Source organism: Spermophilus citellus, assembly GCF_964194105.1.
Source record: "Spermophilus citellus genome assembly, chromosome: 13".
Classification (NCBI taxonomy): Eukaryota; Metazoa; Chordata; class Mammalia; order Rodentia; family Sciuridae; genus Spermophilus; species Spermophilus citellus.
The window spans coordinates 2,800,102-2,814,723 of NC_138193.1; the positions used below are offsets into that span (position 1 = coordinate 2,800,102).

Here is a 14,622-nt window from a genome sequence, read left to right on the forward strand (position 1 = left end):
ATTATCTTACTTTACAAATTTGTGCTGATGATAGTGCTTGTAGTCATTCTGAAGAGTTGGCAAAAGTATCACCAATCATACATAATAGTAGTTGTAAACTTTTTGAATAGCTGTTTAACAAAAATCCTGAATTTTAATATCTGACTTTATTTAGATTCAAAAGTAATTGTGTATGTGTTTTTCTTTTTGACAGTGCTGGTGATCAAACCCAGGGTGTCACAAAAGTAAAGTTTTACTTGATATTCTATTTTGTCATGTTGATTTAAAACATCTGACCCTGGCCTGGGGCATTGTAGCCTAGTGGTAGAGTGCTTGCCTAGCAAGTGTGAGGCATGGGGTTCAATTCTCAGCACCACATATAAATAAATTAAAAAAGGTCCATCAACAACTAAAAAAATATTTTAAACAAATATTGACCCTTACAGATCATCTATAAAATATGAAAAGTGTCATTTTTTTTAAATGTTACACATCCACACTAAAATGCCTTTCAACAAGTAAAAGGTAGCATTTTAAAAACAGGGAATTTTAGTTAATTGGAATGTTAAAACCAAGAATATAAACATTGCTACCTTATGTTTATCAGGCCAGTGAAAACAGGTGAATCTTGCTTGGTTCTTGGACAGAAGGGATTTCCCCTATATTTAAACATAGTTATGTAACCAGTTATATAAATCTGAACTCCAGTGGGTTTTGATGTGGCATTCCCCATATTTGTGAAAAGTTGAACATTTTTAATGAAATCCAGTCATATTGTTAGGGAAACAGTGATAGCATTTACTGAAGTGGAACTACTACCAAAATTGTGACAAGTTCATATTCATTTAACCACAAGACATAAATTAGGTCTACCCAGCAAAAGTATTTTGTCAGCAGTTCATAAGCTGAATTCTAGTGTACGAGATCAGTTAAACTATGATAAAAAATTTTAAAAAGCCAAAAGAAAGACTATTCTGTAATCAGTAAGGCAGTGACTATTGCTCGTTAGGAGCTTTTTTGAGATAAGCTTCCAAGTTTGCCTTTCTGCCACCTTTTCTTTTTTTTTTCCTTTTTTATTTTTATTTTTTGCCTGAAGATGGACCGACCAGCCTACCTACCTTACTGTCTTCCTTCCTTTATTTCTTTCTTTCTTTTGCTGAGAACTGAACTCAGTGCTTCACACATGCTAGGCAAGTACTCTACCACTGAGCCACAATCCTGGCCCTTCTGCCATCTTCTTAATGCCAGTAAAGATCATTTTTATTACAGGGGTGTACTTCTTGAGATTCTCCAAATACTCTCATCAGCTCTTTCTCTCCCCAAGTGATGCCTTTGTTCTTGTTGGCATTTGTGTAAGAGAATCCAATGGCTTGACCTGTCTTCCTTCCACACAGTGGAAATTTGGCCCCAGTCTTTACACTTGACCTTCTGTGTTTTTTGGGGGGGGAGGGTGGGGGTACTGGGGATTGAACCCAGGGGTGCTTAACTACTGAGCTACATTCCCAGCCCCTTTTAATATTTAATTTGTAGATAGACTCTTTCTGAGTTGCTGATGGCCTTCATAGGTGGACACAATACCTTTATTTTATTTATTTATGTATTATGTGGTGCTGAGGATAGAACCTAGTGCCTCACGTGTGCTAGGCTAGCACTCTACCACCGAGCTACAACCCTAGCCCCATGCTTGACCTTAAGAACACTCATTTTTATTTTGTTCTTTTGTCATTAGCTCTGTGAAGGTTCCTGCTTAGAAGCTGGATGTCCCACCCTCTTTGTAATCACTTTTTCTGATTGTTCATTGCTGGTATATAAAAACCATAGTTGACTTTGTTGGTCTCGCCTTGCACATTCTAGGCAAATACTCTTACCATTGATCCGTACCTTGTGCCAGCCCAAGTTAAAAAAGTTAGCTCAACTAACTTTTTAACGGACATTCTGAAATTTTCTCTCTATTAGATTAAGTCTTCTGCAAGTAGAGATAGTTTGCTTCTTCCCTTTTAATTTGCATGCCATTTATTTATTTATTTATTTTTCTTTCTTATCAAATTACCATGGCTAGAAGTGCAGTACAATGTCAGAATGGTAGTACTGAAAGTGGCATCCTTTCTGTAATCCCAATCTTATGGGAAGAGCTTTTAGTCTTTCACCTTTGAGTTTAATGTTAGCTATGGGGTTTCCATATGGCTTTAATCATGTTGAGGACATTGTCCTTTATCCTTAGTTTTCTGAGGGTTTTTGATTATGGAAGTGTTAAATATATTAAACTGCCTTTTTGTCTATTTTATGCCTTTGTATTTAAAAATCCTTGAGTTAGGTTTTTTTGGGGGGTGGTGGTATAAGGGATATTGAACTCGGGGGCATTCAACCACTGAGCCACATACCCAGCCATGTTTTGTATTTTTTAAAAAATATTTTTTAGTTGTAGATGAACACAGTATCTTTATTTGTTTATTCATTTTTATGTGGTGCTGAGAATCCTTGCCTCACACCTGCAAGGAAAACGTTCTACCACTGAGGTACAGCCCCAGCCCTCCTGTTTTGTATTTTATTTAGAGACAGTGTCTCACTGAGTTGCTTAGTGCCTCAGCCTCCCAGGCTGCTGGGATTCTTGGCGTGCCACAGAGCCTGGCTCTTGAGTAAGTTTTATGATTAGAAAAACAATCTGCTGAGGTGGGGATGTAGGTTAAGTGCCCCAGGGTTCAATATGGTACTAAAATACATACATACATACATACATACTTAAAATACATACATAAATAAAATACTAAACCAAAACAAAAAAACCAACCCCCATAATCTTTCTTGCTATAGTAGCAAGTGGCTATCAGCTTGGGAGGCTGAGGCAGGAGGATCACGAGTTCAAAGACAGCTTCAGCAACTTCGTTAGGCCATGAGCAACTCAATGAGACCCTGTTAATAAATAAAATATATTTTTAAAAACGGGCTGGGGATGGGGGCTCAGTGATTAAGCACCCCTGCCCTCCCCCCCAAAAAAATCAGTGACATAATCTTCTCCATGCCTTCTTAAAATTGAGAATGAGGTAGGCTCGGTGGTGCATGCCTGTAATCCCGGGGGCTCAGGAGGCTGAGGCAGGAGGATCTCTAGTTCAAAGCCAGGCCTGGCAAAAGCGCGACTCTAAGCATCACAGTGAGACCTTGTCTCTAAATAAAAAAATAGGGCTGGGGATGTGGCTTAGTAGTCGAGGGCCTCTGAGTTCAATCCCTAGTACTCCCCCCACAAAAAAAATCAGAATGAATAAAGTACATTAATAGAGAATTTATACTGTAAGTATCTATTCTGCATATAAAAAATGTCTTAGTAATCAGTGAAATGCCATGTTGCCTCAGTTGCACTTCTTTTGCCCACTAAAATTAGCAAAGATTAAAGAAATGTTAAAAAAAAGAGTTCTGAAGAATACATGTTCTTCCTTAGGTATCCGATATTAAGAAGGGAGAGTAAATTGATCTAAATTTTATGGAGAATTGACAATATAGGAAAAACTTCAAATTTTTATTCTTTAAATTATTTATCTAATTTCCAGGAATTTATCAGAAGGAAATAATCATGATTATATAAATTTTATGTATATTCCAATAAATATTAAGTATCTATCATTTGCCAGGTAATGTTCTAGGTTCTATTGTGGTGACCAAGCCACAGGGTTCATATCCTAGTGGACCCTACAGTTTTCAGAGACAGACAAACACACTCATAAAGATTATAAAATGATTGACTTGATTCAACTCTGTGAAGGAAATAGTTCAGGAAAATGTGGTAAATAACAATGAGGGGGACCTATGCTAGTGAGAGAAGGGAATAGGAAGGCAACTATCAAAATTCAAATGAATGCTCCACCATGTGCTGTGTTGTTCTATGGAGGTGGAATTCTTAGAAGCATTCAGCCAGAACCCACTGATGTTAATTTTGATTCAGTAGTTCATACACCAGATGTCTCACCTGTAGTTCCTCTTGAACTGTGAAGGATTAGATGGAAAGAATCCACCCATCAGCAGCTGATAAAACTAACCTGTTTCATGAAGTTAGACTCAGCTGTAGTGAGCAGACAGTCCAAGATAGGTAAATTAGGAACGACCAAAAAGTGAAAATATTTGGCTGCCCAGAATCAGTTGTAACTGTTTTGACACCTCTTACTTTAATCCAAAAAGGTCAAAATGATTGGGAGGCTCCACTTTTCATTGTCTGTATTTATGCTGAAAAATCAAGATAAAGTGACTCTTAAACCTTCTGCTACCCCAGAGTTTTCTCTCTTTCCTGAGCTTGACTTAGACACCTGTGTTGCCCTTTGGGCAGGCACACTGGACCCAACCTTATCTCCCCCTGTGCAGGGAGAAAGGTAAGGTATGTGCAGGTGACCTTGGGGCTTTGTATTCACTCTAAACCTGTCATAATTCTTCCTTATGCCAAATTACAATCACACCCAAAATGATTTTTTTTCTTTTTCCCCCAGCCATTTTCTCTGAAGCCCATTCCCTGAGCTCTTGTTTCATTAGGACATTTGATGAGACATTTAGTTACTTTTAGAGGATAATACTTTGCTATTTGCTTACTTAAGTTGAATTTCTTCACCAGGACATTGAGAGTATTGGACAGAATTCACATTATGTCAGTACCTACTGTTGGTGTTTGTTTTAAATAAAGACTCCTGGTGCTATACTAGTTGGAGAGATGACATCTTGGTTTTAGTCACTGGCTGAACTATAATATGCAACGGATAGAGAAGTGTAGTTGAAGAGGTAGGCAGGTACCATGTTGTGTGTGTGCCTTTTGTGCTGGGGGTGGGGAAGGGGAGGAAAAGAAAGAAATTTTGGGTATTTTCAAAATGTAATGGAAAGTAAGGAGTAGTGTAGTCAGTCTTGTGTTTTAAAATGATACCACCTCTGGAGACTGAATTTGATGGGAGGAAGAACATGTGGAGGGGAACAGGACAATTAGCCTTAAAAAGTAGTAGTTTGGTAGTAGCAGTGGAAATGTAGAAAAGTGGGTGGATTGGGGTGTGTGTGTGTGTGTGTGTGTGTGTGTGTAGAGATACAGCCATAGATATAGTCTTTGTATTTTGCATATGAGTTTAGAACCCAAAGTACATTGAGGCAGTAGTCATAGATCGGACCCACCATATGTCACAAATAAGATTTCCTAAGAGGAAGAGGACTTACTTAGGACCAACTCCTTGGGGCAGTCAGTGTAGGGAGAGTAAGACTGAAGGAGTTGGAGAGGAACAACCACTAACAGAAGGATAGCATGGTTTCTTGAAAATATTTCCCAAACATGGTGTAACTTAAGAGTGTTATACTGCATATTTTTTAAGAAGGAAAGATAGAAACAGATCATATAATAAATAATGGGGGTTAATTTAATTGTTCAACTGCTGCTTACTTAGCCTGGTACAACTATTTCTGTGCTTTATTCAAGTTTGTGATCTAATGTCAGTTCAATGAGACAGTTCCTGAAAATCTTAAGGTCTCTTTTAGTATTTTAGATGCCATTGTTTATGCTTCATCATTATTATCAACTAAGAACAAACATTGCCAACTAAATGGGCATAATGTTAGAACATCTGTGATTTGTGAAATGAATACTGATTTTGGATTCTTTTTTGTGTGTGTGCGCGCGCGCTGCTGAGGATTGAATCAGGGCCTTGTGGGTATGAGACAAGCAATCTACCAACTGATTTTGGATTCTTAAAATGTAAAATATTGTAAATTGATAAAATAATGTAGCACTTCTCTCTTCCATATATTTATTTGTCACCTAAAATATAAGCATCATGAAGACAGAGGCTTATTGTTTTCTGCTAATTCCTTGGTGCTTGTATCAGTGCCTAGTGAATTGTAGGCCCTGTGAACAAGTTCTAAATTTTAAGAAACTTAGACTATATTTCTATTTTTGTTTTCCTAAAAAAAAATGCAGTTTTTCCTAGAAAAGACCAGGTCAAATGGTAAGAATTCAAGTAGATGCCAAAGCTAGCAAGTTTCGGGTTTGTACTTACATGTAGTATCTCAGTTCAGTGAGTTTATTCATTTTGGAATTTTAACCTCATTACTGATTAATTTTAATGACACCCTCTAGAAAAGGTATTTATTGACTTTAAAGATTAGGTAGGAATTTACAAAGGAAATATTTTGCTTCTCTAATTAGATGAAAAAGAATCAGTTATCCTACCATTTAATTGCCTTCATCATTTTTTTATTTGACATTGGGAGCACTGGACAGAAATCATACTGTGTCAACACCTATTTTGAGTAATAGGAGTTTCTTGTAGAAAACTACAAAAAAGTTCTTAAATGTAATTTTGTAATTCAGAAGTAATTAGTAGTTTCATATATGTCTACTAAAAACATACACTTATAATCATGTTATTCTGTAGACTACTTTTTTTTTTTTCATTTTTTCCCCTTGGCCTTTATAGTCTTAAACAGTAAGATGTGTGACAGTTGAGTACTCTTTATCACATATGGCTAGAACATAAATAATTGTGTGTGTACCTGCATTCCAGACTTTGGAGTTTATGGTAATAAAGAGCCAGGGTGTGGACCCGAGAAATTCAATTTTTATTTCTGCCTTTTTGATTCCTTGAGTATAAAATACTTAAGAGAATAGTCTATGGACCAGAGCCTTTCTAGTGCTTTAGTGGACCTGAAATATTTGCTTATTCTCCCTAGAGCATTACACATGGTAGAAAAAGTGGTTTCTGGTATAGGTCTCCTTCCCTAGCAAGGTTAGTTTCTGAAGGGTGCCTAGGTACTCATTTTCCTAAGGTTTCTAAGGTTGATATGATCCTTTTTTTTTTTCCTTTTTCTTCTTCTGGTGTGGTACTGGGGTTTGAAGCTAGGACTTCAGGCATATTAGGCAAGCGCTTGTTTGCTAAGTAATGGAAATTAATTTCCATTTCTTAAATCAAGAAATTTTTAAAACTTTTTATATGAAGAAAAATAATGTTAACCTTGTGAGAGCAAATTTGGCCTTATGAAAAAATTGTGCAATATTTAAAAATATGAAAAGTAAGCACAATTCACAATAGCTAAACTGGAACCAACCTAGATGCCCTTCAATAGATGAATGGGTAAAGAAACTGTGGTTATATACATAATGGAATATTACTCAGCATTAAAAGAAAATAAAATTATGGCATTTCCAGGTAAATGGATGGAGTTGGAGAGTATCATGCTAAGCGAGGAAGCCAATCCCCAAAAACCAAAAGGCTGAATGTTCTCTCTGATAAATGGATGTTGATCCATAATGTGGGGGGTGCTGTGGGGAGAATGGAGGTACTTTGATTAGGTCAAGGGGAGGGAGGGATGGGGAGGGAGCAGAGAGGAAGGAAAGATGGTGGAATGAGGTGATCATTACCCTAGGTACATGTATGACTCCACATGTGGCGTGACTCTACATTGTGTACAACCAGAGAATTGAAAAGTTGTGCTCCATTTGTGTACAATGAATTGAAAAGCTTTCTGTTGTCATGTCATGTAATTAGAACTAATAAAAAATAAATTAAAAATATGAAAAGTAAAACAACTCAATTTTTTTTAGAAGTCAATGAAAGGATTCTATTTTGCGAAGCTGTACTACGAAGCTAAAGAATATGATCTTGCTAAAAAGTAAGTACCAAACTGTAGAACATACCTTAGTTTTCAAATATCAGTGCCTTAATGCTTCATGTGGTTTGAAATAGGAAGAACTACTAGTAAACACAATATTTTTATCTAGGTGTTTCCCACAAGAAGATTCATCACTCATTTGAGCCTAGAATACCTCCTGTTTATATCTAGGATAAGAATTCATTGGGCTTAAAATACTTTTCTAAAAATTTGTCTTGAGTTAGAATAAAAGAGGACCATGTCAATGTCTTTATTTTTTTCCTGGTTAAATAGCTGGTATTTAATTGGTTGGAAAACAGCAATGAATACAAAATTAAACTCTGATTACAGAGCAGGAAAGGAGCTTGTGTAAAAGATCTTTAATTGACTCAGGTGGTGTTCTGAGACACTCTTCCACCCATAGTGAAAGAAACTTTGTGATTCTGATTTCCTAATGTGGAGCAACTGGAACCAGGAAGTTGGGGGGCAGGCTAGTTAAGCATTGATGGGAAGAGAATGCTGATAAGAAAGGAAGATGGTAGTATCAGCATTGGGGCTATTAACCCTTGTTCCTTATTAATATGAGACTTTATCCTCTTAGTTTTCATGTTGGTTTAATTTTCATGGTAACACTGTTACTGAAACCTGGAAGATACTTACTTTTAAACTTGATTTAAGAAATGGAAATTATTTCTCTTTGGTAATATAGTTGATAATTTTCTTCTGTTCAGTTTTAGCTGAGTATAGTAGAAATTATTTTCATGTTTATAGGTACATACATTCTCTTAGTTTTTTTATTAGTTTATAGGATACATATATTTTCTTAGTTGTTTGGTAGTAGTTGTTAAATATTATCGTGATAACTTTAAAAATTATCATTATATTGACTTATTAATATGTAGAACTCTTCAGTGTGTTACCAAAATGTGATAAGAAGAAAAAGCAATTTGTTCATTTTATTTTTTTCATTTTTATAAATATTTTTTTAGTTGTAGATGAACACAATACCTTTATTTATTTTTATGTGGTGCTGAGGATTGAACCCAGTGCCTTACATGTGCAAGGCACACACTCTACCATTGAGCCACAACCCCAGCCCCAATTTGTTCATTTTTAGTTGTGGATGGACACAATATCTTTATTTTTATTCATTTATTTTTTAATGAGTGCTAAGGATTGAACCCAGGGCCTCATGTGTGGGAAGCAAGCATTCTACCACTGAGCTACAACCCTGGCCCCCAATTTGTTCATTTTTTATGTGTAGGAGTCACTAGAAAAAACATTTGGCATATGTGGTATTCAATGATAACATGAATATTTTGTCAACTCTATATGTTTGTTTTCAGTATTTATTTATGTGAATACTTCTGAGTTATCTGCATGTTCCACTTTGAGTAAATAATCGGAGTCAGTAATTGACTAACAATAAAATAGTTTAATTATTGTTTTTGTTTAAAATGTACTTATTCTTCAGTTGTCACTTAAGTACAAATGTTAAGTTTAAAAATCTAGAGATTATTTACTTTTATATTTTTGTGTTACTATCTTAAAACAGATACATATCTACATATATTAATGTGCAAGAGAGGGATCCCAAAGCTCACAGATTTTTGGGTCTTCTCTATGAAGCTGAAGAAAACACAGACAAAGCTGTTGAATGTTATAAGGTAATTATAGTATAGCCAAACTTCGTGATGCCTAATTTATATTATGAATAATTCATAGATATTTTATGGATGTCATGAAAATAAGAATTGATACAATAGTACCTACCATCTTGGAATAGCTTTAAAATTATTTTGGCTAAAAGTACACTAATTTAACATCTATAAATTTTAGTTTTGGCATGGTCAGAGATGATGTTTTGGTGATGTGTTTTTTAAATTTGCTTGATAAAAGCATACTTTTTGTTTGATTAATTTCCATAAATATCCAGGCCACTTTTAATTTTATTGACTTTGAAATAACATGTTGTCATCTAGGAATAAAAATTTAAATGAATGTAATGATAACTTTTTTAATGTTTTTATGACACATACATATAATTCATTATTTACTAATGTATTGTTTCTTTTCTTATATCAGCGTTCAGTGGAATTAAATCCAACACAAAAAGATCTTGTGTTGAAGATTGCAGAATTACTTTGTAAAAATGATGTTACTGATGGAAGAGCAAAATACTGGGTTGAAAGAGCAGCTAAACTTTTCCCAGGAAGTCCTGCAATTTATAAGTTAAAGGTATAAAATTAAGCCAATCAAAATATGTAAAAGGAGAAAACTAAGGCAAAAACATGTCTAATATTTGGAGTTTAAATTACTTTTTAATAGCAAACCTTGAAATGAGGAGGATGTATGTAAAAAAAATTTTATTTAAAAAGAATCATTTTTTAAAACCTTAGCATCTACTCTCTTATTAGGCACTGTTATGCATTACAAGTGATAATCACATTTACCTTTCTGGAATATTAATATTTTAGAGATTTTTCAAGTTTTGTTTTGTTTTGTTTTTTTGGTATCGGGAGTTGAACTCGGCCACTCCACCATGAGCCACATCCCCAACCCAATTTTGTATTTTATTTATTTAGAGACAGGGTCTCACTACGTTGCTTAGTACCTCGCTAAGTTGCTGAGGCTGGCTTTGAACTAGCAATCTTCCTGTCTCAGCCCCCTGAGCTACTGGGATTACAGGTGTGCACCACTATGCCCCACGTAACACGTTTTTAATAGAATTTTTAAAACTTTATTTTGAAATTGATTTCACAGTGATTAATACGGTTATGTAAAAAATATGTAAATATGTATATATATATTTATATATTTGTATATTTTTAAACATATAATCAATTGCCAGGGTTTGGGTTTGTTTGTTTCTCATTTGTTTACTTTTGGCAATTATGGAGAGACTGAGTACAAGTTTGAAAACCATCCAGAGATTGATGGAGGAGATGAATTAATGGAGGGCTTGGTTTTTGCTAAGTAGAGGGAACAGGGAGGAGATTAGGTTAGGTAAAATGGAATTTACATATGATTGCTTCATGTTTTCTCAGTGAAGGATAAATTGAGGTCCTTAGTTGAAAATGAGAGCTGAAAGAAGATGTAGGAAAGTTGAGATTCAAAGTGATCTATTTAGGGAACGGAGAAAATGAGTCTTTAGAGGTAAAATAGTATTTTGTTCTATGTCGTACCCATTTGATGTTTAAGATTGAAATCAGATTACCCGAGTTCCATATTTCATACACCCAGTTGTCAACTTGTAGTCTGTAGATACAGAGTGAACAGTTGGTAGGATTTCTCTAAGGAAAGATAAAGGGACTTAGTTAAAGGGGTTTATAAGAAAGTAGTAATAATGAATACTAAGGGTTATTGCATTTTAGCTTATTATAGACAAGTAAACTGTGTGTGTGTGTGTGTGTGTGTGTGTGTGTGTGTATGGATAATTTAAACTTGATGATATCAGTGTACTGAAGGGAGTTTCTCACATGGCTAAGGAATATATATGTGACAGTGAGAATGCATGGGTCCCCAGGGAGGTGGAAGAATAAGAAAGGGAATGGCCTCAATAGTATGAACAGAATACAGGTTTAGAGGACCTATATCAATGGCAAATGAATGGTTGAAGTTGAAATGAAGAACACTGTCATTGGATGTGAGGTGATTAAAGAACTGAGGAGCTAACTACTGTGTATCTTGTATATCTTTCAATTGCTAATGTCAATTACAGTTGTTAGGGATGAAGCGTAGTTTATTTTGGTTGCCCCAAATGAATTATTACAAAAATTGTGGGATGGGGTATGATTTGAAGGTGGCAGTGGAGAGTGAGTAGGCTAGGAGAGAAAGCTGTTATGGCAGAGAGATGTTAGGGGATGTTTTGACATGGTATTCTGAATAATTAAGGCCTTGAGGTGAAGCAGGGCTTTGAGAAGATGATGAAGATAGAGAATAAGTGCTTGACTCAGGCTAGGAGGTACAGAGTGGTTTGAAGACAAGGGTGGGGATCCACTGAGGAGGCCTAGGCTCCTCCTGGTGGCTGAGTTGTATAGCAATATGAGGCAGTTTAGTCTTAGTATTCTCATTTTAGCACAGGCAACCACAGTTACTGTGGCAATTCTGAATGTTTCTGTCTATATAGTTCTCAAGTTTTAGCTTCTGGGAGCAATTCTTTGAAGGGACTCATAAGGTATAGGATGGTAGTTTTGATAGCACCTGGAAACCAGTAACAATAGAATGTTGTGCATGTCTTATGACTTGTTAAAAATCACACAGCTGTTACTTGGAATTAATTTTTTTCTCCCCCCAAATAGGAACAGCTTTTAGATTGTAAAGGTGAAGATGGATGGAATAAACTTTTTGACTTGATTCAGTCAGAACTTTATACAAGACCTGATGATGTCCATGTGAATATACGACTAGTGGAGCTGTATCGATCAAATAAAAGATTGAAGGATGCTGTGGCCCACTGTCATGAGGCAGAGAGGAACATAGCTTTGCGTTCAAGTTTAGACTGGAATTTGTGTGTGGTGCAGACCCTTACGGTATGTGAAAACATAAGTCTCTACATTTTTTTTTTTACTTTTTGTGGTACTAGGGATTAAACTCAGGAGGGTTCTTCTGAACTACATCCCCGGGCGTCCCTTCTTCACTTCCTTTTTCAAAAAGCTTTGGACCGGGTCTTGCCAAGTTGCCTCCACTTTCCAGTCCCACGGCCTCAGCTGCCTGAATAGCTAAAATTACAGGCATGTGCCACTGTGCCTGGCTCTACACTTCTATACAGACAGCATATATTTCTTTGTACTTTAAACATCGCCTTTTAGCACTTAAATTTCTTTAATTTATGTAGGTCAACTATAAAATTGAATGTATACTTGATCATTTCAATTTATACTGGAATAAATATGACAAATACATTGTTTGCATTTTGATATATAAGATAGGTTTAAGAAGCAATATATTTTCAGAAATGTGATAGGAATGTGCCAAGGAATTTGTGAGAATAAATTATGGTCAATTTCTTAAAATTTGATAAAGATTTGTGAATTACACTATATTATTCTTCCTACAAAATAGGAATATCTGGAGTCTTTACAGTGTTTGGAATCTGATAAAAATGACTGGCGAGCGACCAATAAAGACTTACTTCTGGCTTATGCTAACCTTATGCTACTTACACTTTCCACCAGAGATGTTCAAGAAAGTAGAGAATTACTGGAAAGGTACATTGACTTTGAGACTATTTCAGCATAATTAGACTTTATTTTTGTAGTAATTGTTCCATTAGTCTAAACTTATTTATAGCATCATAATTTCTATGATGTACGCAGGAATTAGAGTTAATACATTGTAACACTTGGAGGGAAAATTATTTTGACATCATTTATGGGGATAATTAGTTGTGTATAACTTTTATTTATTTTTGCCATACTGGGGCGTCATACATGCTAGGCAAATGCTGTACACTGAACTACATCCTGAGCACTTTTTAATTTTGAATCAAGTTTTTGCTAAGTTGCTCATGTTGACCTCAAAATTGAATCTTCCCTTTAGCTTCCCAAATAACTGGGCTGACTTTGATTTTTAGAGAATTCTTATAGTTCAGTTTTGATTAAAACTAGCCTTATTCAGTTTTGGCATAAAGAGTCAAGCCTTAAAATGAATGTTCTAACTGATTTACTACATTTTATTTTGTATAAATGGGACTTTATTATTATTATTTTTTATGTTAGGGATTGAACCCTGGGACCCTTAATCACTGAGCCACATACCTGGCCCTTTTTAAAAAAATTTTTTTTAGACATTGATGGACTTTTATTTTATTCATATATTTGTGGTGCTGAGAATCGAATCCAGTGCCTTACACATGCTAGGCAAGTGCTCTACCACTGAGCCACAACCCCAGCCCTCCTTTTTAAATTTTTTATTTTAAGACAGGGTCTCACTAAGTTACTGAAAGTGGCTTTGAACTCGGATCATCCTATCTTAGCCTCTCAAGCCGCTGGGATTACAGGCTTGCACCTGGCCACGAGTTCCTTTTATTTATTTTTTATTTTTAGGTGGACACAATATCTTTATTTTATTTTTATGTGGTGCTGAGGATCAAACCCAGTGCCTCATATATGCAAGGAGAGTGCGCTACTATTTGAACCACATCCCCAGCCCCACTAGTTCCTTTTAACATCCTTCAGGGACTCCCAAAGATCTTCAGTTTATTTCTATCAGTGTTTATCATTAGAAATTAAAGCTGAGAACAAACAAAGTAGTGAGAAGAGTGCTAATTGTTTTGCATTTTTGTAACCTCTGAAAATGTATGGCTTTATGGTACACAGGTAGATTCTCATAAACTTTGTCATTCAATCTGTTAAGCTTTGGAAAACTCAGCTATACATAACATGAGAAAATGAGAGTGAAAAAGACAAGAAATTCTTAGTATAATTTAAAAAGTAAGTTTAACCACGTGGCTTCTATGAAGGGATCTTTGAGAACCTGTAGAAATTCCTAGACTTTACTTGTTAGAAGAAATCCCTATTGCCTGATTTCCTTATTATAAATTACTTTAAAATTATGCTCTACCTTTAAGTGTGTGCTATTGCTTTTCTTACAAATTGAAGATTCTGAGGAGCATTTAGTCTTTAGAAACATTAATCAGGATATAGATTACAAATGATAAGAAATATAATTTATTTAAGTCTAGTTATCTAATACAGTAATGGCATTGATATTCAAATGTCTGTCAGTTACTATAATTTGAGACACACTTTTTTGTTGTTTTGTATTGCTGGGGATTGAACCCAGGGCCTTGTGCATTCAAGGCAGGCACTCTACCAACTGAGCTATATCCTGTGTACCATAATTTGAAAATGGCATGTCTAATTTGAGAAATTTCAACTTTGAATTAAATAATGAAACCATATAGATCAAGAAAAAACATTTTTATTAAAAAATAAATTTCCCAACTTTATCCTGGTTTATTATGAAATACCTGTTATCACTAATCTTATTTGATTTGTGTTTTTCAATAATTGTAGGTCAGAAAATAACTGTTTTGGAATA

At 35.2% G+C, this 14,622-nt stretch overlaps 1 protein-coding gene across 7 annotated transcripts in view; it reads left to right on the forward strand.

Moving 5' to 3' along the window:
• The window catches only part of LOC308633047 (E3 SUMO-protein ligase RanBP2), a 64,874-nt gene that overhangs the window by 6,744 nt on the left and 43,508 nt on the right, over positions 1-14,622 (forward strand). For 2 of the 7 annotated variants that reach the window (XM_081265495.1, XM_081265492.1), the window contains exons 2-7: positions 1,709-1,753; positions 7,532-7,599; positions 9,134-9,245; positions 9,664-9,816; positions 11,880-12,110; positions 12,643-12,788. In XM_081265495.1, the coding sequence (XP_081121621.1) occupies positions 1,709-1,753; positions 7,532-7,599; positions 9,134-9,245; positions 9,664-9,816; positions 11,880-12,110; positions 12,643-12,788 (755 nt within the window). The remainder of the gene's footprint in view (positions 1-1,708; positions 1,754-7,531; positions 7,600-9,133; positions 9,246-9,663; positions 9,817-11,879; positions 12,111-12,642; positions 12,789-14,622) is intronic. The other 5 variants (XM_081265496.1, XM_081265493.1, XM_081265491.1 and 2 more) reach the window with 3 other exon arrangements.